Source organism: Otolemur garnettii, unplaced genomic scaffold, assembly GCF_000181295.1.
Source record: "Otolemur garnettii isolate 467f Iridium unplaced genomic scaffold, OtoGar3 scaffold00067, whole genome shotgun sequence".
Taxonomy (NCBI): Eukaryota; Metazoa; Chordata; class Mammalia; order Primates; family Galagidae; genus Otolemur; species Otolemur garnettii.
Genome location: NW_003852462.1, coordinates 1,890,358 through 1,912,386, shown reverse-complemented (window position 1 = coordinate 1,912,386; position 22,029 = coordinate 1,890,358). Strand labels below are relative to the sequence as shown.

At 59.1% G+C, this 22,029-nt stretch overlaps 2 protein-coding genes across 2 annotated transcripts in view; one reads left to right on the top strand and one right to left on the bottom strand.

Annotated features, from left to right (window-relative positions):
• MEGF6 (multiple EGF like domains 6) overlaps window positions 1–1,629 on the top strand; it is a 99,771-nt gene extending 98,142 nt beyond the window's left edge. Inside the window, 2 exon segments of the mRNA XM_023515142.1 lie at window positions 919–966; window positions 1,237–1,629. Of these exon segments, the coding sequence (XP_023370910.1) occupies window positions 919–966; window positions 1,237–1,295 (107 nt within the window). The 3' untranslated portion in view covers window positions 1,296–1,629.
• A 6,115-nt stretch (window positions 1,630–7,744) lies between these two features.
• Window positions 7,745–21,509, bottom strand: ARHGEF16 (Rho guanine nucleotide exchange factor 16). Its single transcript, XM_003793213.1, has 14 exons — window positions 20,934–21,509; window positions 18,493–18,538; window positions 17,131–17,300; window positions 15,997–16,053; window positions 15,455–15,615; window positions 13,051–13,203; window positions 12,779–12,908; window positions 11,799–11,873; window positions 11,443–11,535; window positions 9,787–9,938; window positions 9,522–9,710; window positions 8,797–8,870; window positions 8,333–8,434; window positions 7,745–7,884 (listed from the first exon to the last, which is right to left on the bottom strand). The coding sequence occupies exons 1-14, from the start codon at window positions 21,507–21,509 to the stop codon at window positions 7,745–7,747; spliced, it is 2,118 nt and encodes a 705-aa protein (XP_003793261.1).
• Window positions 21,510–22,029: the final 520 nt, after the last annotated feature.

Sequence of the window (22,029 nt, the reverse complement as noted above, 5' to 3'; positions counted from 1 at the left end):
GGCTGGATGGTCCCCAGTGCGGACAGGCACTGAGCTGACCCTCCCTGTGAGCGCATTGCCAGCTTGTGTCTGTGAGACAGTGGCTGGCGTGTTGGTATGTGCCGCGCACGTATCTGGTCTGTGCCTGGCACACGTACGTGCTCCAGCACAGCTGTGTGTGTGCTCAGCACGTGCATGGAGGTGGCCCCTAATCCTCCTGAGAGTCTGCTGGAACATGTCCTCTGTCCACACGCAGAATTTGGGTCTGCCCCCACCCCTCTGGCCAGCTTGGGCCTGGCTGGCGTCTCCCGGCTCCTGGGTGCTGGGAAGGCAGGGTGTTTGGTGGAGGAAAGGTGAGAGGCCAGACTTAGAGTCCTCGGCCTGGGGGGTCCCAAATATAGTTTGATGCTGTGTAGAGGGTGCATCTTTCTGAGCCTCTCAGGGCGTCCCATGCAGGCCGTAAAGCCTGAGACCTCCTAGGTCCCTGGAGGGGGCCTGGTGAGGCAGGGTAGGGACATAGCGCTGCCCACAGTGGCATCTTGTGGTCATCTGTGGTACTGCACCACAGCCGTGGGGAATCCCTGGACAGGAACGTGAGGGGACAGTGCCTTGACATTCAGCTGGTGGTCTTGGGAGTTGATGCCCCCACGGGCAGGGCCTCACTGGCCATTTGGAGTCCGAGGCTCTGCCCCTGCCCTGGGGTGGACCTGGGTTGGCCTGGGTGAAGCCTCTCTCTTCATGCTGCAGGGTGTAGGGATGGAAGGGCTGGGAGGGGGAGGCGGTGGGGGGGCCCCACCCTGACAAGGGAGTGAGGTGGGGAGGAGGCTCTGCTGGGGGAACGTGGGGGTCCCCACAGGCTTGGGTGGGGCCACGCCTTGCTGCCCCATTACTGTTTCGTCCTCACGTGGGGCCCTCACATGGCTGCTGTCTGACCTCCAGGTGGGCCCCCCCAGCTGCCTGAAAGCCTGTCCCCACCCCAGGGCCCAGGTAAGGGATGGGGGTGCTCCTGGGCATGCCCGAGGGTAGCTTTAAGGCAAAGTGGATGTAACTTCGGCCCCCAGCACAGTGGGTGTTCCCACTGCCCTGGGATCTCCAGAGTCTGGACCTCAGAGTCAAGGCCTGGGGCCAAAGTGAGGAAGATGGGGTGGGCAGCTCACCACTCCACTGGGTGTCCCTGCTGGGGGGAAGAGCATGGGGGAGAGGGAGACGTTAGCCCAGTACCCCACACCTTGGCCTGACAAGCTTTTTTCTGCCCAGCAACCGGCCTTCCCGCCTCCAACAGACCCGTGCGCAGCAGCAGGGCAGCAGAGCCCTAGCTCAGGGATGGCCCCCGGGGGCCCCACTTTCCAAGGTGCAGCCTGAAGGAACCTGGGCCTTTGGTGGTGACTAAGGAGAGACAGTGTCTGGGCCCAGGACTTCTGGCCCTACCCTTCTTTCTCTGTGGACAACTGTGAGGCCTCTCACTCTGGGAAGGTCATGCCCTTGGGCAGAGTGGCCCTGCCCTGCCCTGCCTGGCTCTGTGGGACCCTGGCGAATGGACCACCTTCAGCCACACTGGGCATCGGTGTGCTGAGGACACCCTGTCCTCCCTGCAGCCCCAGACTGAGGGCAAGTATGAGGGCAGGCCTGGGCTGCCACCCTCCAACAGTTTCTTCTGGTGCTAGGCCCTGGGCTGCTGCAGCTGAGCTGTGCACCTGGAAATACAGCCGGCCATATTTATGTTAAAAGTATTTATGGGCAGTGGCACATGCTGGCCACGTCCCAGGAAGCTCTGACTGACTCAGATCTGTGGGACCCTGAGGGGGTCTCCAGGCAGCAGGCTCAGGTGTCATGTAAAACCCAGTCCGTTAATGGAGCAGGAGCTTCCTTGAAGCCTATGTCTGTGCTTTACTCCTGCCCAGTGGGTGCAGGGCTGGACAGGAACCTGCCCCAAACCGCGGAGGCCCAGACAGGTGCCCAGCCTTTCCCAGGGATGAGGGTGCTCCAGAGGAGAATATGGGGGCTGCAGAAAGTTCCCATAATGGCTGAGATGCTCTGAGACCCAGAAAGTGGATGGTTCCAGGGGACAGCAGAATGGCAAGGCAAATGTGGAGGGTGCAGCCTGAGTCAAGGCCAAGCTCAGCTGTGCTCCCCTCTGCCCCCCATCATCATTAGCAGCGGGGAGGGGTGACCAAGGTCACAGGGGCCAGTCATCCCGAGGGCATGGTGTGGGAGGGATGTTGCTTGGGAAAAGGGTGGTGCCCAGAGCAGAGGTGGGAGGGCAGGTGGCGGGTGATGTTGGCCCCCAGACTATAATTGAGTCCGTTCTCTACCCTGAACCTGCCCTCCTCTCACCTGAAGAAAGCTCCCCTCCAATACCAGGCAAGGTAGCCAACACCCGGGACAGAGAAGGAGGATTCCGAGGAGCTCTATCACCTCAGACAGACTGCAAAGGAGTGGCCTGCAGCAGAGGACGCCAAACTAACGGGCCTTAGCACAAATCCAGCAATGAGCAATGGCAGTGGGAGGAGGGAGGACTGGGCACGGAGGAGGCACAGGTGGGGTGACTGAAGGGACAGAAACAGCTTCCGGCTCAGGACATCCTCCCAGGAAGCCGCAGGGAGGGGTAAGGAGGGAGCACCACAGAAAGGCCAGTGGCGTGGAGAAGGGAGGTGTCAGTCAGCATCTGTCCAGCAGAAGCCCAGGAAGCAAGGACAAACCCACGTTCACAGCTCTGAAGGTGAATGATCTCAGAGCAAAGGGCTCAAGTACAAATATAAAAACAAGCTGCAGTCTAAAGAACTTTGAGAATGTCAATTGCAAAGAGAAATTCCAAGGTGCCCAGAGAAAAAAACAAGAATGGGAGTCAGATGGACATTAGATGTTTTGAGAGAGAAACACCGAAAGCTTAGAGGTGCCCTAGCTTCAAAGTGTGGAAGAAGTTTGAAACCTGAACTTCACATCCAGCTAAGTGTCACTGACACACAAAGTCAACATCATTCCTGGGCCTCCCAGGCCTTGGTAGGTTCCCCACACCAACCTGATTTGAAAATGCTCCTATGGAAAGTTCTCCAGCAGGAGGAGAATGAGGCCACAGAAGGCCGTGGGCAGAAGTATCAGAACAGATGGTGACCTTGGTGGGAGTGCTGACAGGATGCTGACCATTTAAAGCATCCCCAGGAAATTCTGTCTATCCAATGAGGGCAGGGGAGGGAGAAAATAAAGCAGAGTACAAAGAAAGCAGGCTCACAAACCCAACGTAAAAGGTTACAATTGTGAAAACAGATTCCTAGACTACACTAACAATGACAGACAGCAGATCTTGACTGCAGCAGACACACTCCAAGGGCAGAAATATGAACAAGCGGAGTAAATCACAGGCAGCCACAGGTGGGGTTAACATTTCAAGGAGAGAAGCGTCTGACTGTCCATAAATACATATGCACATCTGTACAGAACAAGGCTTAAAAGTTCACAGAGTGACGATGGCTAGAACAGGTGGAAAGAAAGAATGACAACCGGAGATTTTAACATGCTCTTTACTGAAACCAACGGTGAGCAAAGAACATAGCAATGATAAGCCGTGAATAAGCTTTAACACATGTGGTGTGTATGTATTTCTGTTTATGGTAGTTAGACATTTACTATATTAACATAATACACGTTTATATTCACGTCTATAAAAACTACATTCAGAAAATGGAAAAAGAATATGTAAGGACATTAAAATTTCCCTCTTTGAAGTCTCATAAGGAAGAAAAAAGTATCAAGACTGAGGACTTTTTAAACATGAAATGAGAAAATGCACAAAGAGGGAGAATTAACTGCAGGCACAACAGAGAATAAGATGTAAAAGAAGAATATTACGAACTACGTACCAGTAATTTTGGAAACAGAAAAATGGATAAATCTGGGGAGAAAAATACATGCCAGGCCTGGTGTAAGTAGAGGTAAAAAACATGAGTGACCCAGCAGCTCAGGTGAGCCTGAAGATCTGACAGGCTGGCCCTGGTAGTCCCTGGCACGGGGACTCTGCATGCACCTCTCAGGACACCATCAACTTATCAAATAAGACTTGTCTCAGACACTCTAAATAGAGGACAGGCAGCCCACCTCAGCCCACAATGCTAAAGCAGGTAGAACAGTACTGATTCCATATGTGCGATAAACCCTGGATAAAATATTAGCTATCTAAATAGGAGTATTTTAAAAACAGTATTAGCCTGCCCAAATGGGAATAGACTTGCTTGGATGCAAGGACAGCTTAACCTCAGAAGATGCATCCGTATACCCACATTTGAGTGTGAGACCACATGACTGTATAGACACAGAGCATTTCCTGGAGGTCAGCACAGTAGGGGATAGAAGTTCTTGGAAAGCTGGGTACAGACAGGAACCTTCTTGGCAACAGTTACATCCAAACATCATGTTTAGACAAGAAACTAAAGAGAATTCAGGTCTGTCCAAACAACGCCACCCCAGACAGCTGTCGTGCTCACTGAGGGGACCACTGTCGGGTCCCATGTCACCTCAGTGCTGAAGCTCTGCACGGCCCTAAGGTTCTGTGCACGGAAAGCGTTATCCAATGAGTGAATAAACTCACATAAGGGCAGAGGATCTGAATTAGAAGTCTGCGCTGTCCTGCGCCCCTGCCTCCCAGCAGAGCTCACAGCCCAGACAGAAAGAGGATGGAGCTGCGGGATTGGGGGACAGGAGGGGAACCTGCCTGAGTGTAGGGACAGAATCATCTGCTCCCTAAAGAGTCAATACTCAGATTGTTATAGTTAATACAAATTCAGCAAGATTAATGATAAAATCCTGTTACTCACATAAAACGTGTAACATTTATAAAACCTATAAAAATCAGTTCTTCAGTACCAGCAATCACCAACTAGAAAGCAGTGCAAATCAAGTTCCCATTCAGCACAACGAAACCCACAAAGACACAATTTATCTGCAAAAGAATTTCCTGGTTTTTTAAACATGTCCAGTACAGTTTTTAAAGACCTAAAAGTCCCAAACAAACAAGAACAATGGGAAGACAGATGTCACCCCCAACCCTCAAATCGGATGTAATTCCAGTCTGCTGCACAGAAGGCCCAGCGATGATGGGCGTATCAAGGATGAACAAGCAGGGACAGAGATAAGGACTGGGGCAGAATTCGCAGAAACCCAATGGCCAGAAGCATATGGAGAAGGTGTCTTGGGAAGACCAGAGGCCTGCAGGTCCTGGCAGTGGCATGTGGCTTTACTCCCACCATGCGGAAAGCAGGGGTGTCGAGGGCGCTAAGTGAACACTGGGGAGGCGAGGAGCCTCTCAGGCATCTCTGGGGTCTTCCAGGAACAGTTCTCAGGGGTGCACTGGGTGCACGTACTGCCCAGGGCCTGGCTGGTGCCTCTGCCAGCCACCGAGGATGGTGTGTGCCCCGCACTGTGTCAGTGGTTGGAAACGCCCAGCCAGATGTGCTGGGATGGTGTTGCGGGAGATGAGAAAGATGAGTGAGGTCACATGCAGGCATATCGGTTATGTTAGTTACCTCTCCCCACAAAAGGACACTAGTGCGCCTGGACGCTCATGGGCTCAGGACACACACGGCACAAAGGGAGGCAGGCAGAGGGGATGGGTACCTGGGTGCCCCTGGACAAAGGGTCCGGGTCTGTCGAGTCTGGTCCATCTGATGTGGCTGCTTATGCCTGGATTCCGTGCTCCCACAACCACATGCCTCCCCCTGCTGCCTCCCCCTGCTACCTCCCCAGGCAGGCTGTCTGGACCCATCAGCGTCCACTCTGTGCCCAATCAGGAATGGGCACTGAGGTGTGCGGAGATGAAGGCCCACAGTCCTCCAGGGTGGCCCTGAGGAAGGGGCTCAGGTGTAATCCCCCACTGCTCTGCACGTGCACGGCCTTCACAGTGCCCATGTGAGGCTGACAGGCCCCTGTGGGGTAGGCCAGGACACCGGGTGCTTCAGGTTTCAGGGCCCCTGCACTACTCCTGGGCACAGCCTTCCTGGGGTAGACTAGTGTCTTTAGAAGCCTGACAGTCCCCTGCAAGCCCACTGACCCTAGCAACCAGCAGAGGGTCTTTGGGCCTGTTTCCCTACCTGAAGCTGGTGGGTCTGTGCAGCTGAGGACCTGCCTGGGCTGTGTAGCTGGACAGGAGGGGCTGGGCTAGGTAGTCCCAGCCCCTGAGACCTCTCCCCAGTGAGCTGTCACAGCAGAGCCACAGACCCATTACCTGGGGGCAGGGAAGTGTGAGCCAGGTCCCAAAACAATCTGAGGGGCTCAGAGAAGACTCAGCAAGCAGCAGAATGGTCTCTGGGCCAGGCAGTCTCACTGCAGAGGGGAGCTGACAGTCCCAGCTGGCCCTATCCTGTGGAGGGGGGGTCACAGCACCTGGGCCACTCAGGGCTGCAACCTGGGCTGAGCCTGCCCCGCACCTGCACACACACCCTCTCCCTGCCTCTGCGGCCAGCGTGCCCTCTCACAGCTCCTGAAAGAGAACAGGGAGTTGACTCAGTTCACAGGTGGGAAAGCTGCAGCCACCATTGACCAAAGCCCCTGCCCAGGTCCATCCTGCACCACAGATGCAACGGAGGCCACTGAAGTGAAGTGGCCACCCTTCCCCATGCAGAATCTTCACCATCTGGGCCTGTAGCTGCCCCTGGGCTGGGAGGGGCAGAGGACGGCCCCCAGCCCACCATCCCGGTTTGCGCCCAGGAGAGCCACAGCCCTGACGTTCATACAGAAGCCAGGGGCTATGGGACGAGGGCAGAGTCTCAGGCAAACTGGACCCCCCCACCCAGTGAGGGCACTGCACAAGCTGAGAAGGGTGATGACAGCATCAGCAAGGACACAGGAGGGCTGGCGGGGGCTCCCTGGGAGGGCAGGCAGCATCCTCCTCCCACCACACCCAGCCTAGGCCGGCTCAGAGGCTGCCTCTCCCACCTGCAGGTCCCAGAAGGAGAGGTTGGGAGGGAGGGGAGGCTGCCCCCAGCCCCAGGACACCCCGAGGAATCCCTGCAGATTCTGCTGAGTCCCAGAATCTCAGTGCACTGGCAGTTGCACCCTTTAAAGCCCAGCTGTGGCCACCCCTGGGCTCTCAGTATAAGTTCAGGAGCTTCCGACCTAGCCCACAATGTTCCAGCCAGTGAACGGGTAGGTCAGAGCAAGGACAAATATGCAGTGACCAGGTATGACCCGTGGTACCTGGGTAACTCACTGGGAAGTGTGTGGATGTGCACTCTGCCCAGGCTGATTCCTGTGGAAATGCAGGCATTAGGAAAATTCTTTAATGAGTCGGAAACCTCCTTGCTGGCACCGCAGGGCCACTCCTCTCCAGCTGCCTCCTCTCAGAACATGGGGCATCATGGTCACTGGAGGCCCTCCTGTCTCACCAGGGGTATGGGGCCCAGGAGGGACCCCCATGCTGTCCATGCTGGCAGCAGTGGCTATCCTCATCACTGTCATCCTGGCTGCCACTGCCGTGTGGGTGCAGGGGGTGGGGGTGTAGGGACCAGAGCTGGGGGAGGGGCTGGGCCCCTCCCAGGACTTGGCACAGCCCCCTTGAGCTTTCCTGGCGGATGCTTCCCCAGGAACAAGACTGATCTTTCTGTCAAGCGTCCAGAGCTCAGGGCAGCAGTCACAGGGCCTTGAGAAGACCCACAGAAGCGTTCAGGGCCCTTGGGACAAGCCACTGCACTCCTTGGAGCCCGGCACACTACTTGCTGGTAGGAGGACTGTGGCCACACCTGCCACAGACTGGCCTCTCCAGATCCTTGTGACCGGGCTACACATCCGTCTCCACCCGCAGACGCTCCATCCGGCGTACGTTGCCCTCCACAGCCATGCGGCTGGTGATGAAGCGGGCAAAGTCTTCAGGGAACCAGCCTGTCTCTCCGTCCCGAAGCCTCTCACCATAGAGCCACCCTGGACCGAGACAGAGGGGGACGGAGGTGAGAGAAGAGGGTCACCCAAGACTCTTTGTGCTGCTGTTCCAGAGATGCCAGAGCCATACGTCTCTGAGGACAGACTGCTGTCCCTCTGCTCACAGAGGGATCACTTGGGCATCTCATCCTCCCTCAGGCACTCGGTATCAGAGGAGGAACTGGTGAGGCTTTGAACCCCCCTAGCTTCACCCCTCAAGAAAGCAGCCCCTCCTGCCCCATGCATGGGGCTTGGGGACCCCTAGGAGAGACCTTCTCCTCCTCGACCCAGATACAGATGACAGAGAGCCCACTTTTAGTCCTGCAACCAGGCAGGGACAGTATGCCCTTGAAGAAATCCATGAGCTCATGCCAGCTAGCCTGCCTCTCTGCTGCTCCGGACCCAGACCTTTTCCCCGGCCCTTCAAGACAGCTGCTCCCACCCCACTCACCGTCCTCCTGATGCAGCACCAGGACCACGTCTGCCTGCTGCAGTGTGAGCTCATCTGCTTGCTTTGCGAAGAAGGCCTTGGTGACCTCCACCTGGGGCAGGTCTGTGGGGGCAGCAGGTGTCAGCAACAGGGCTATCTGGGAGGGCGGGGCCAGTGCCCTCTGCAGCCCCTGGGGCTCCCAGCAGACATGGTCCCAGGGCCAGCCAGGTGTCTAGCACAAGGACAGGTGGCAGCTTCCCTTGAGCTAAATCAGGCGCCCCTCCAGAGGCCACAGGACAGTGCTCCTGTTTTGGGGGCCAAAGTGTACAGTGCCGGCAGAGGCCACTCCTCCCCCACATCCACCCCTGTGGCCTCAGTTTCCCCAGATGCTGGGTACAGGAGTGTCCTCTCCTGGCTATAGGGAGGGCCTGGGTGATCACTGAGGCACAGCTGGGCACACGCAGGGATCCCCACCTGCCACTCACCTCCCTTGTTGGTAGGGCCTTGCCCCTGTCTCTCCCCGTACGTGAGCGCCATTATCCACCGGGCCCGGTCACTCCTGGGGGCCAGGGGAAGCATGAGTGAGGGACAGGCCCCGAGCCTGGCTCTCCACCCTGGTGGTCCTTCAGATATCAGCCCCAGGGTTGTGGCAAGGAGGTGGGTGGGCTGCTGGCCCGACCCTACCCCAGGCGGGCTGAGCCCAGGTCACCCCTGCCCTGGGTCACTGATCAGGGGCAGCCACAGCCCAGACCCCAGCTTGCTCCCAGCTTCCTAGTCTGGAAAGAGGGCCCAGCACTGCCTGGTCAAAGGGAGCTTGGAGGGAATGTGGAGACTGATACACCTTCACTCTTCTTCCACTGGGGTCCCCACTGTCTCAACTCATCACACTCCAGTCTTGCTGTCCACTCACCAGCCATCCGTCCTCAGGACTCTGCCTCAGGGCCCTGCTGGGTTTCCCTCACCCCTGCCTTACACCCTTCATGGGTCTGGGGGCAGAGTCTGTCCTCAGTGGCCCGGGCCACACCTTCCCTCCCATGACCCCCTGCCTCTGACACACTGGGCATCTGGTGGTTCAGCTGTTGGTGTATGACCCTCCCCTAGTGACTATGACACTCTCCCCCCCCCCCCAAGACAAGGCTCTGCCCCCAGCCCTACAGCAACGCCTGGCACACGGCAGGTGCCAGAAACAGCTCTCCTGGGAGCTCCTTACGCAGAGTCCGAGTACAGCAGGAACTGCTCCTGGCGCCCCTCACTGTTGTGCAGCAGCGTCACCTGGAAGGGGTGGGGCACGGACGAGCTGCGGTTGCCACCCCCCAGCAGGGGCAGCTCTGAGGGCTCCATCTTCTGGACCCGGAGGTGCTCCATTTGAGCGTAATCCTGGACCACGTAGCTGTCCTCGCTGTGGGGACACAGCTGTTGGTGGGGACTCCTGCCTGCTCAGGGGCCCACCGCCCCCCAGCCCCACGCGGTCCCACCTTTTTTTCTTGGTCACCACCAGGACATCGTTGAACAAGAAGAGATAGTATGTGGGCCGGCTGGCAAGTTTCCGGAAAAGTCCAGTCTCTTCTACCAGGAAGACCTCCCCGCGCTTAAGCAGCCAGCGGGAGGCGGAGATGAGCGGGAGGGACTGGAGGACAGAGCGGGCTGAGTGAGGCCCAGAAAGGACGGGTGACCAGCCGGCCATCCCTGGTCAGGGCCACACAAAGGAGGAGATGTGATGTGTCCAGACCTTGAATAAAGGCCCAGGCCAGACCTTGCCTGGGACAGTCCACTTGGACCTCCAGCCATGCCCACGGCTCACTGGCACTGTGAAGGTCCCATCTGAGCCAGGAGGCAAAGGCCAGGCCTGGGGATGCCCCCATGTGCCTTCGCCTGTGAGGGACAGGGCACGATGGGAAGTGCCAGCCTGCTCACAACACCCACATTTCACTATCCACTGGCGTTTCCTGACCCCCAGTTCACAGACACATTACCTCCGGCCTGGGGCCACATTGTGGGGAGAAGAGTGGAGGAAGGCCACCTGCCACCTGTGCTCCAACATGGCCTGTCTTGACACCCCATACCCACTCCTGATGCTGAACTCCCAGCTCCTCCTTCCCTCGGGCCGCTTTCCCCACCCAGAGGGGCCTGCTCTTCCCACCCCACTTAGGGGTGAGCCAGGCCTAGGATGGGATCCTTGCTCTGACCAGGGGTATACTCCAACCGAAAGTTGAGAGCAACCTGCGTGGGTGTGAGTTCAGTGCTAGCAGTGGGTGGTCCTGACACCTCCTCCAGAAGCCTGCCCTGACCCATCCAGGAGACTCCTTGCCGTGTGGGACCTCCACACCCTTCACTGTTGCTCCACCCTTGACCTAGGGTGGCCTGCGACATGTCACCCAAAGTAGGGCACCTCTGAAAAGGCAAAGAGCACTACACGGACAGGGCACCAGAATAAGAGGCCCAAACAGGGCCACCTTTGGGGGTAGCCCCTGGACAACACAATGACAGGGTCAGTCTGTGGGATCTTAGGGGCTGTTCTGTGGGGCAGAGGTCTGAATCCTGCCTGCTTGGGAGGGGCTCTGGAGGTTGCTCCTGCCCCAGACTCCAGGCCTCACTGGGAAACCTGAGACCTGATCTGGCCCTGAAGTGACCATCTCTCCCAGCACTGGATGAGCCACCAAGGAGTCCTGGTCCAGGGCAAGCCTGCTGTCCCTCTGCTCAGTCACTCAGGGCCTGGGGCCTTCTCTGCCTGTGTGATCCTGGGGGTGAGGCCAGAGACACCCACCAAGTGGGAGCTGGGGAGGGGTGCACAAAGGGACACTCACGGACGGGAAAACAGGCCTGGAGAGAGCAAAACACACTGGCTAAGTGTGGCCCAGGCCCCAGGCCTCTCTCCAGCCCTCAGGCGTGAGGGGTGTGACCCCTGGACTCAGAAGCAGTACAGTCAGAAAAGTGGGAGGGAAGTGGTTGAGAAGGGCCTGAGTTACCTGGTGCCTGGGGAGGGGTGGCCTGAGCTGCCTGGTGCCTGGGGAGGGGCAGCCTGAGTCACCTGGTGCCTGGGGAGGGGCGGCCTGAGTCGCCTGGTGCCTGGGGAGGGGCGGCCTGAGTCGCCTGGTGCCTGGGGAGAGGCGGCCTGAGTCCCGGCTACCTACCTTCACCTTGCCGAAGTCCAGCTGTGTGTGCAGTGTGTACATCTGCTCTGTGCGCTCCATCTGGTGGGCACCCTGGTTGCACCGTCTCACCAGCTACGTGTGAGCACACACGTGAGCGCTCTGAGGCTGCGGGACCCACGGCACCTCCCTATCCCTGGCCCCAGCATACCTAGCCCACCCACCCAGCCGTGCTGTGGGTTCAGCACTGTGTGAATATGCCACTGGTTCTGGACCTCAGTTTCCCTGTCAGTACTATGAAAAGTTTGGGATGGAAGATCCAGGAACCTCTCTGCCCCAGGGTCTATGCTGAGCTCAGATACTGGAACTGGGCACCCTCTGCTCTGGACACCCCTCACCTTGCTGATGGCCTTTAATGCACGATTAGCAGCCTGATACCTCTCAGGGTGGCCTTGGGACTTGAGGCAGAGTGTCTGGAAAGGACAGCAGATGTGAGGCTCCAGGTCCCCTCACGCACCCCAGGTATAGCAGCTGCACAAAGCTCCCCACCAACACCAGGCCCTGGGTGGGGCTCCCAGAGTGGTCCAGAGCTGGCCTCACTGGTGCACCTGGCCCCTGGATAGCCTCCATGCCACCCAGGGCTCTGCCAGCTCAGGCCAGGTGGAATGGGAATGGGGCCCTAGCCCCGCCCACCCTGAGCTGTCTCATCCAGCTTGGAGACGGTCAGTGGGGGTCCCTTGTGCAGCCCCATTTCTGCAGGTCCCGGGTACCCCCGGGAGGTCTAAGGTTCCATCCAGCTTGGGCAGCCACAGAGCACCTGCTCCGTGTAGCCTCTGATGGCTGAGCTCAGTCCTACCGTGTGTGTACAGGTGGTGTGTACCTGTGTGTGCAGGCTCATTGTGTGCTTATGTCATGTGCTTACATGTGCGTGCATAGGCCTATGTGTGCATGAGTATGTGCCCTCACCCCCATACGCCCTCTGCCTTGGCATCTCAGAGACACAGACCACAGTGTGAATCCCCCAAGGCCCTTTCTCTATTGAAGAAACAGGCACAGTGACAGATGCCCTGAGGTCTCTGCGCATGTGCTCAGTACTGGCAGGGAAGGTTGGGGAGGGAGGCTTGGCAGGGCTCTGGGTGACGCTCATCTCTGTGAGTGAAACCCCTGAGCTGTCGGGTTAGTGAACAAAAACTCACAAAGTGTGGGACACAGCCTGGCACCCGTGCTGCATGGGTGGCAGCACCCAAGTCACACTGGGTATTAAGCTGTTTTACACTTGTGACTGTTAAGTGTCAGAGACAGCGTGGGAGTGATGCCACACTGAGGGCGGCCCCCTGAAGGCAGCTATCCTGCCCAGGCCACCCGGTCGCGTACTCACATCCGTCAGGAGGGGCAGCCGGGTCACCCTCTGCATGGGCAGGATGAGGAAGGAGATCATGGGCAAGCCCCCACACGCGGGCCGCCTCTCGATCTCCCGTAGGACCTCGCGGAAGGTGGCACTGCTGCTCCTGCAACAGAGGACAGGCTGTCCTGCCAGGCTGCACGAGGCCGGCTGCACAGCAGGCGGGCTGTGAGTGGGAAATGTACTCTGGGACAAGTGCAGTGTTCTCCCAAGCCCAGGATGCCTGGGACCCCCGGAGGGCCACTCACGTCAGCCTCTGCAGGGTGCGCTGCTGGTACACCTCGTTGGAGCAGTAGGCCACGTAGGGGTGGAAGTGCTGCTCGGCGTGCACCTCCAGGATGTCGCTGATGTCCTCCACCAGCACCTGGGCCTTGTGCCGCTGCTCCAGGTCCTCAAAGAACCTGCAAACAGGCAGGCAGGGCTGAGGGTGAGGCGGGCCTGGCAGTCAGCCCCACATGCACATACACAAGCACCCATGGACACGTACATGCACACACACACACACACACACACACACACACACACACACACGGGAACCCAGCCAAGCTCCTGGAAGCAGCACGGGTGCTCCCTGAGGTGTGGAGCCATAGTCTAGCCCAGGACGCCCTGGGACAGATGAGCCCCTCCCACCTGAAACACCTGGGCACTCACACTGGGCCCCTGAGCAGTACCTGGCCTGTGCCCTCTCCTGGGAAAAGCTGGAGGACAGAATGGCCACATAAGAGGGGGAGTGGACAAGTGCCCAGCCTTCTGGTCATGCAGACGGACTCAGGAGACAAGACAGGGCCACCAAGGACAGGTCCCAAATCCCACGCAGCTCTGTTGGCTAAGCTTCTTGCCCAGCTTCACAAACCGTCCACATGCACTGAGTCCTACCCCGTTCTGAGCAGGTGATAGAGACCCGTGTTGAGGGTGGGGCCCTGGCTCTCGGCAGACTCCCTGCAGGTGACCACCAGGCCCAGCCTTCTCCATAATCCAGGCCTCGGCCAGGGTGGTGAAGGATGGAGTGAGTTAACACTCAGTCTGAGCTGGGTCAGGGACAGCCAGGGATCCACTCCCACAGGTAGCCAGAGCCTCAGTGCCTGGGCCCAAGGTAGTGGCTGGGGCCTCTGTGCTGTACACCTGAGCTCTGATGGCCAAGGAGCCCCCGGCCTAGCTTAGAAATGGGCCAGGTCCCTCAGACCCTACTTTTCACTGGGCCCTGCCAGGACTCTCCATCCACACAGGGCTGTGCTGGCTGTGAGGGGGTGTCAGAGAGCCTCTTGTCTTTGGGGAGCCCCAGCAGATGGGGCAGCATGACAGGGACAGAGGTGCCTGTGGATGATGCCCCCGATGGTGTGGGAGGTCCTGGTTGCTCAGACACAGAACACCTCACACATGTATGAACAGGCATCTCCAATGGGTGACTGGACTTCTGAGGAAGGTCTGGGAGAGCCAGCAACCAGCCTTGACCCAAAGTAGCCTGATTCCCCAGGGTGGTCACTGTGGACGCCAAGACTGGCTAGGGCCTAGCTGGAGGAAGAGCCATAGTGTCCCACCTCGGGGACAATAATGGTCAATCTGAAGCCCTCAGAATTCAGAAGCAAACTCACAGCCACTCAACACAGAGGGGACCACTCTAGGGGGACACGCAGTCTGCACAGCTGGGAGTCAGTGCTAGGGAGGGGGTAATCCCAGACACCCCTAGTCAAGGCTTGGGAGTTTCCCACAGCTAGTCATGGAAGACTTGACAGAAAGCCCCTGTCCCCAGGGACAGGACATCCCTCCTTCTGCACCCGCCTCCAGCCTGAAACTTCCGTAGGCGGCACTGGGTGAGGCCTGATCCTGACGTGAATGAGCCAGCACTGTCCAAGGGTCCAATACGTGGCCAGCCCCACAGGACCTGTTCCCTCAGCAGCACCACACAAGTCCACCTGGTCAGCAGTGAGGCTGAGGCTTGACACCAGGGGTTCCTCCTGAGTATAGGGCCTGCAGGAGGCTCAGCCCACACATGCACACTCAGACACAGGCACCCGTGCAATGCACACATATACCCACACACACGCACAACCCCATGCATTCACACACATCCATACACAGTACACACTCATACACACAACCCCATGTGTACACACATGCATGTATACCCACACACCCATGCACACGTGTGTAGATATCCACATACATCTCCCCACATGTGGACACACACATGCACATACATGCAGGCCTGCAGCCTCATGCCCATCCCCTCTGCCTTCAGACCCTGCAACCAGAGCCCAGTCCAGCCACCAGACACCTCTGGGTGCAACATGATCTGTGGCTGCCTCCCAGCCAGTGAGCACCCTGTTGGTCATGCGGCCTCCATGTCCAGGTGTTCTGCAGGGGACTGTGCCCATCAGCAGGGCAGGGCCATGCCCCTGGGAAGCGCTCCACCCCTTGGGATTGTCCAGGATGCTCGTAACCTGGTGTTTAGGCCATCCCAGCCCTCAGGGGCCTCAAAGGGCCCTTGCTGTCACCTCATCTGAGCCAGCAGCTGCTCCAAACCACCCCAGCCACAGATGCAGACCACAGCCCTCCCAGAGCCGGTCCACATCGCCACAGTGCTAAGCGGGCGATGCGTGCATGAGTATGTGTGCAGCCCGTATGTGCGGGCTGCTGCGGCACGGAACTCACTTCTGACTGGCGCCCAGGACGTCCAGGATGTTGGAGAACAGGTGGTGGTGCTCTGTCTGGGTCATGCTTGCCCGCAGCTCTCTGGACTGCAGGAACTCGGCCACTAGGACACTCAGGCTGTGCTGGTAGGAGAACTCGGATGTGAGGATCTCGAAGATGGCCTGCAGAAAGGGGTCGGATGAGCCACCTGGGCATAGGAGTGATCTGGGAAGTGGGGCAAGGGGGGGCCACCAGCCCTGGACAGAACTCCTGGATGAGGCTGTCAGGACAGCCAGCCCGGGGATGTGAGCCTGATGCCCCAGGCTTGCACCCTAGCTCTCCACTTACAACCTGTGCCAGGACCCTGTCCTTGTCTGGGAGGAGGTAAGGGTGGTCCCTCCGCATCGAGCCTGCCCTAAGGATTCACATGGTGACACACAGGGCTCAGGTAGTGCCCGGCACAGGGTGAAGGCAGAGTCTTCAGGTCACCGTGGCTGCGGCCCCTCCCACAGGTTGCTGTGCGGCCTGTGACACAGTTGGGGCAGCCCTGCCCATACCCTTACCTCCTGCCTCTTGCGTTCCTCAGCTGGCAGCGTGTCCAGGACTCCTGACTCCACCACCTGAGGATGGCACAGCCGGGGTTGCCACTCACACATCTGGAAGCCTGAGCCACATGCCTTCCTGACCTCCTCCCTTGGACCCAGGGCCCATGTGGAGGACAGGGGTGGAGGTGGGGGTGGAGGCAGGCAGAGCCAAGCCCTCCTAGAACACCGGTGGCCAGGGAGCTGGCTCGTCCTGCTGGGACTTCATTCTCCTCTCCTGGAACCTCCCCAGGGCAGGCCAGGGAGGGAAGGGCCTGAGTGTGGGGAGGGGCTCTCACCCTAAAGACCCTCCCTGGGGCTGGAGTAGTGTGGAGCCCACCCAGGTGGGCCACTTGGAGGGTGGCACTGTGACTCAGACCCCACCTCCAGGCCAAGTGAGTCAATGCCCAGCCCTGGAAGGATGGGTGACACTATGTCAGTCTGGTGGCTCCACACCACCCCATGGAGGGTCTCCTCTTCCTAGGCAGGCAGTGTCAGACCCTGGTGATGGCACCTCACCCCAGGCCAGGGAGATCACACACCCCTAGCTCCCAGCATGGGAGTAAACATGCATCCAGACCTTTCCATTTGTGGGGAGGCTTCCCCACCAGCCCTCACCCCAATGTGGGGCCTGCTCTGGCTGGGATCCCATGGCATGCAGCAGTGTGGAGCACAGTGGGTGGTCACCGGCCACAACCCTTGTCCCCCATGGGAACAGCAAACAAGGGGACCCATTATCTGACAAATGAAGAAAAGCCAGGCCCACCCTCTCCTGACTAGGACAGGGTCATGAGTCCTGTCCTGGACAGTAGTCATGTCCACTACTGGGGCCCTCCCCGTACACTGGGGACACTGCCTGGGCCACGCCCTCCACAGGGCAGGATAGGCCCCATTTCAGACAGGAAAGTGAGGGGGTAGCTTGGCCCTGGCCCCTCACAGCTGCCTCCTCTCATAGACTCTCCAGCCCTTCTGGGGGCAGGGACCCAGGAAGGGGGCACTTGTGCCCTCAGCTCCCTACAGGTCAGTCTGAGCCCAGATGCCCCTCACCTGCGTGATGGCATGGACCGGGGAGGGAATGACCAGGGGCTCCTGTGCTCCCCCACTCCCCCAGCCTACCTCTGGGAGCTGGCTCCAAGTGACCTGGGCGGGCCGGTAGCTTTTGACCACAATGGTGGAGTCCACCTTTCGAGTCCCCTCTGGGCTGGTGGGGTCATCAAGCACATCATCATCAGACTCAGGACTGGTGTTCAGGCCACGCTCCTGGATCTCCTGGTAGAACTGGGGGTCTAGAGAGAGAAGAGCCACCTTCAGACCAGGGTCAGAGAAGCCCCCACAGGGGCCAGCTGTGTCTGGGCAGTGGGAGGGAGGCCCTGAGTGGGACCTGTGCCCTGGCTGAGCTGGAAGGCTCTGGTGCTGTCCCCTCGAGCCTTCCTCCTATTCGGCAAGCCCCACCTGGGATTGGGATGGGCTAGTCCCTAGCTTAGGGCACCGTTACACCTGTAGAGGCACCTCCACCGACTTCACCTTGGACTTGTGACATGGCTGCTGCTTCCCTTGGGGTGGCTTTTCCCTGAAACTTTTATAGAGGAGGCTGGATCCCCACTTCCCAGTCCATGGCTGACCACAAAGCTTCCAGGGACTGGCAGGGATGGAGGGCCCTTCCTGGTTCAGGTCACTGTGTCTCAGAGCCTCTCAGCAAGGCCAGGTCTTGGGCACTCAAGACCCCCAACGCCCCTGGGCCTCACTGCCCCAACCTTTCATGCCTTAGCCTCCCCATGGGTGCCGCTAATATCCAGCTCTCCCTCCTGAGTCTCCCCACGGATCCCCTCTGACCGTGAGGATTGCAGGTGGAGTGCACCGCTTGGCATCTGTACTTCCTGGGGCCAGCACCCTCTGACCTGGCCCTGGTCCCACAGCCACAGCCACTATGGGCTGGGCCTTCCACACACCTGGGGTGCTTAGGCTGAGTGTGGGGGCTTTCTGTCCTCTGCTTTGGGATGGCACAGAAGGGAACTTTCTAGATCCTTCAGAGCTGCAGTTAAAACTACTGGGACTGGCTCGGCGCCTATAGCTCAACCAGCTAAGGCGCCAGCCACGTACACCTAAGGTGGCGGGTTCGAATCCCCAGCCCGGACCCGCCAAACAACAATGACGGCTGCAACCAAAAAATGGCCGGGCGTTGTGGCGGGCGCCTGTGGTCCCAGCTACTTGGGAGGTGGAGGCAGGAGACTCGCTTGAGCCCAGGAGTTGGAGGTTGCTGTGAGCTGTAATGCCACGGCACTCTACCCAGGGGGACAGCTTGAGACTCTGTCTCAAAAAAAAAAAACAAAAAAAAAAAAAAAAAAAAACTACTGGGACCTCAGGATCTGGGTCCCTGGAAGGACCCCACAGAAGAAGTTCTCCAAGCCCCAGGGACACCCCCAGGAAGCCCAGCGCCAGCCAGCCAGGCCTCCTGTTGCCCGCTAAAGCCACACTCACCATCCTTGAAGGAGCCTTTATGTGCACGTTTCCGCCCCAGCGTCCTCTGTGCAAACGAGACAAATACCGGCAGTCAGCAGGGATGGGCAGGTGTGGGCCCATCTCCTGCCCTGGTACCCAGGGCCTTCTCAGTTTCATGTGCAAAGTCATGGCCAATGGGAGGGGTTATGTAAGGCACATAGAAGGTGCTCAATAAATGTCAACCCCACAAGGGCCTGAGGGCCCCCCAGCGGACGCCAATAGGTGGAGGCCCAGAGCAGGTCCTGGAGGGCTGCCTGGAGGAGGAGGATGGAGCTAGTTCTGAAGAGATGGTCAGGACAGTGGGCGGAGGGTCTGGGAGGCCCAAAGGGGCAGAGGAAGCCCAAGATTGGGCTTTGTGAAGGCTAACAGGGACAGGAGGCTGTACTCGGGGCCCTTGCAGGACATGATCTGAAGAGGGCAGGGACCAGCAGCTGAAGGACAACATCGGAGGCGATTGGGCCCTACCCTGCAGATGCCCAGTTTGGAGACCCCTCCTTGGCCAAGACACAACATGTTCCCAACCTCATACATACGCTGGTTCCCAGAAAGCAGGAGTTGGTTTCTCAGACCAGGTTGGGACCTGAAAACTCCCCTTGCTGCACCTGGCAGGCACCCTGAGCCCTGCATCCTGGAGCCCCGACCCCAGCTACCTCCAGGTCTGCCTGGAGCTTTTGCCCCAGCCCCTACCCTTCCCACCTCCACTCTTGCCCTCCTTGCTCCAGGTCCCAAGTCATGGGTAGCCCCTTCCTCTGTGCTCCCACTGCCCCCCTGAGCTGGGCTCAGCCCAGCCCTCAATAGTCCCCTGGCCCTGTGAGCACTCCAAGGATGTGGACCTCACCCACAGGGCCCACCTTGGCACCCCAGCACCAGGCATGTAGTGGGTACTCAGGGAGTGTCTGTGGATGCAGGAATCAGTGAGTGTGAGTTTTGAACGAGTGATCACAGGAGTCCTGTAGGCTGGGCCCGGGCTGGGTACAGAGTGGTGGGCCCATCCCAGCCCCTGGGGTGTGGGGACCCACAACAAAGGTCCCTAGGTGATTCTGGGGCCTGGTATCACTGGTGACCAAGAAGACATGGGGCCACCTCAGCCTCCAGGCTGGGTGGCCATCGCTGACAGGAGGTCTCAGCTTCCCTTGAGCCTAGGGCTACAGCTCTATCTGGGCAGAAGGCCAGGGCAGAGAGGGAGGGGGAGGGCACCCAGGGGAGGCTACCCTTCCTGTGGACAGTGGCCAGCACTCAGGTAGCTGAGTTCTGATCTCGAGTCCACCCCAGTAGGACTTCTGCTTAACATGGGGAGGCCAAGGGCCTGTAGGGTTCAAGTACGTGCCTGGGCTCACACAGCAATGAGAGACACTCCCCAGCCCTTCACCAAGTCAGTCGTTGTGCCTCAGGCTGCTTCCAGTCTGCACAGATGCCCCTGGCCCAAAGCTGCTGTTTCCAATTCCTAAGGAAGCTCAGGCCTTCCAAGGCTGCTGGAGAAGCCCCAGTGGGTGGGCCCTGGCCAGCTGGGCTCCTGAGCCCTAGCCCACCAGATAGATACCAAGCAGGGGGGTCAGAGCCCCAGCCCTGGCCTGGGGGTGCCCAAGAGTTGGGCAGCTCTCCCTGCCTTTGGCTGCTGGCCACATAGGCCTGGCCCCCGTCTCTGGGGAGGGTGACTCAGAGGGAAGGTACACCAAGTCCCGGGGCCTCATGTTGTCCTGCTAAGTCCCCAGACTCAGAGACATGTACAGTTGCGGCTGCATCACTGGCCAGGGAAGGGTACACCACCCTGGACCTCAGCCCTAGAGCCCCAACAGCAGGCAGAGAAGTGGGGAGTGGACAGAAGGAACATGCAGACCTCTGCCAAATCCGAGGCAATGGGCAGCCTGGAGCCCCTCGGACACACCGAGCTCAGCTGTTCACTGCTCAAGTCATCCCTGAGTCCTATATTCACACAGGCCAGTTCCCAGCTGGGGATGGGAGAGAGGTGTATCCACCCAAGACTTTGCTCTCCACTGGGTCTGCCAGGGTGGACGCCAGCATCGGAGGTCTGTGCAAGACCCTCAGCCTTTCCCAGCCTCAGACACATTGTCCATAAAGTGGGGTATTCACACCCAAGGCCTGGCTGTCGTGCTTCACTAGACTAAACCAGTCAGTAGCTTACAAAGTTGGGCATGGGGGCCCACACCTGTGGCACTAGCACTTTGGGAGGCTGAGGCTCACTTGTGGCCAGGAGTTGGAGACTCAGTGAGCCATGATGGTGTCACTACACTCTAGCTTGGGTGAGAGTGAGACTCCATCTCAAAATTAAAAGAAAAACCAGCCTGCACACAGTAGGTGCTCACTAAGCAGCTACAGCCACAGTGCAGAGGATGAGGATGAAGAGACTCAGGGCACCCCAGCCTACAGCCCCTCCCCACTGTCCAGGTGCAGGCCCTTACCTTATTTTTCACTGGGCACCGGGCAGGCCGACTGGGCTCCTCAGCTAGAGCCTGGAGTTTGGGGCTCAGCTGGACGGATTCCCCCTGGCTGCTTGGCTGGCCCGGGCCCTTCATGGCGGCCCGGTAGGATTGGTTCCGCAGGTTCCGCCTCAGCATCCCCCCGGGGCCTGAGTCCATGTCCATGTCCATGTCATCCAGGGAGAAGCTGGGGACAGCAAGGAGCGGGGGGCCCCGCCGGGCAGCCTCCCTGCTGAGCACCGCTGCCCCAAAGCTCTGGTGACGGGCTGGGGTCTTTGCCTTGCTGGCCACAGCCAGACTCTTGGGGATCAGCTGCTGGGTGCCCATCTTGAGGGCCACCGGGCTCTGTGTGCTCAGAACAACAGGCCGTGACTCCTCGTCCCCTGGGGGTGCTGGGGCCTCGGACTGGAAGGCAGCATTGGCCCTGACCTGCAGGGAACCCCGCACCATGGGGAGCCCGGGGGCTGGGTTCCCGTTGGCATCAAGTCGGAGCTCTGAGTGGAAGCGGTGTTCCAGAAGCTTGTCCTCCAAGGAGCTGTCCGAGTACCGCTCCGACATGCTGCACTTCAGGGTCCTGGGGAAGGGCAGGGCAAGGGTCTCATGAGGGCCTCACTCCCTGTCCCTCTTGGCCATCCGCTCCTCCTGTTCCTTAGAACCCGCTGGGTTAGAGCCCCACTGTGCAAATGATGGTGACTCAGCTGGTGGCAGGGCGGGTCAGCGGCACAAACCAGTCCCTAGGAGCCCAGCCCCCACCCGCCCCGATGGAGGGGTGTGTCTGAGGATGGCAGGCACAGGGTCAGGCAGATGCTGGTTCTTGAGCTCTCAAGGACCTGGGAGGAACACCCCGCCTCCTCTGCTGGGCAGCACACCCAGAAAAACTCCTGAGCTGAGGGTGAGCTGGGGTGGCTCAGGGTGCCTGGCCCTGGAGCCCCACAGGCCTGGACTGACAACAGGCACTTCCTTGTGGTCACAAGGACAGTTAATGCTGTCCTCTGGAGTGCCCCAAGACTGGCACCAGATAAGATGGTGGTGACCTCAGCCTCCTAGAGCCCCCAGGCCAGGCTCCCCTGAGGAGTGG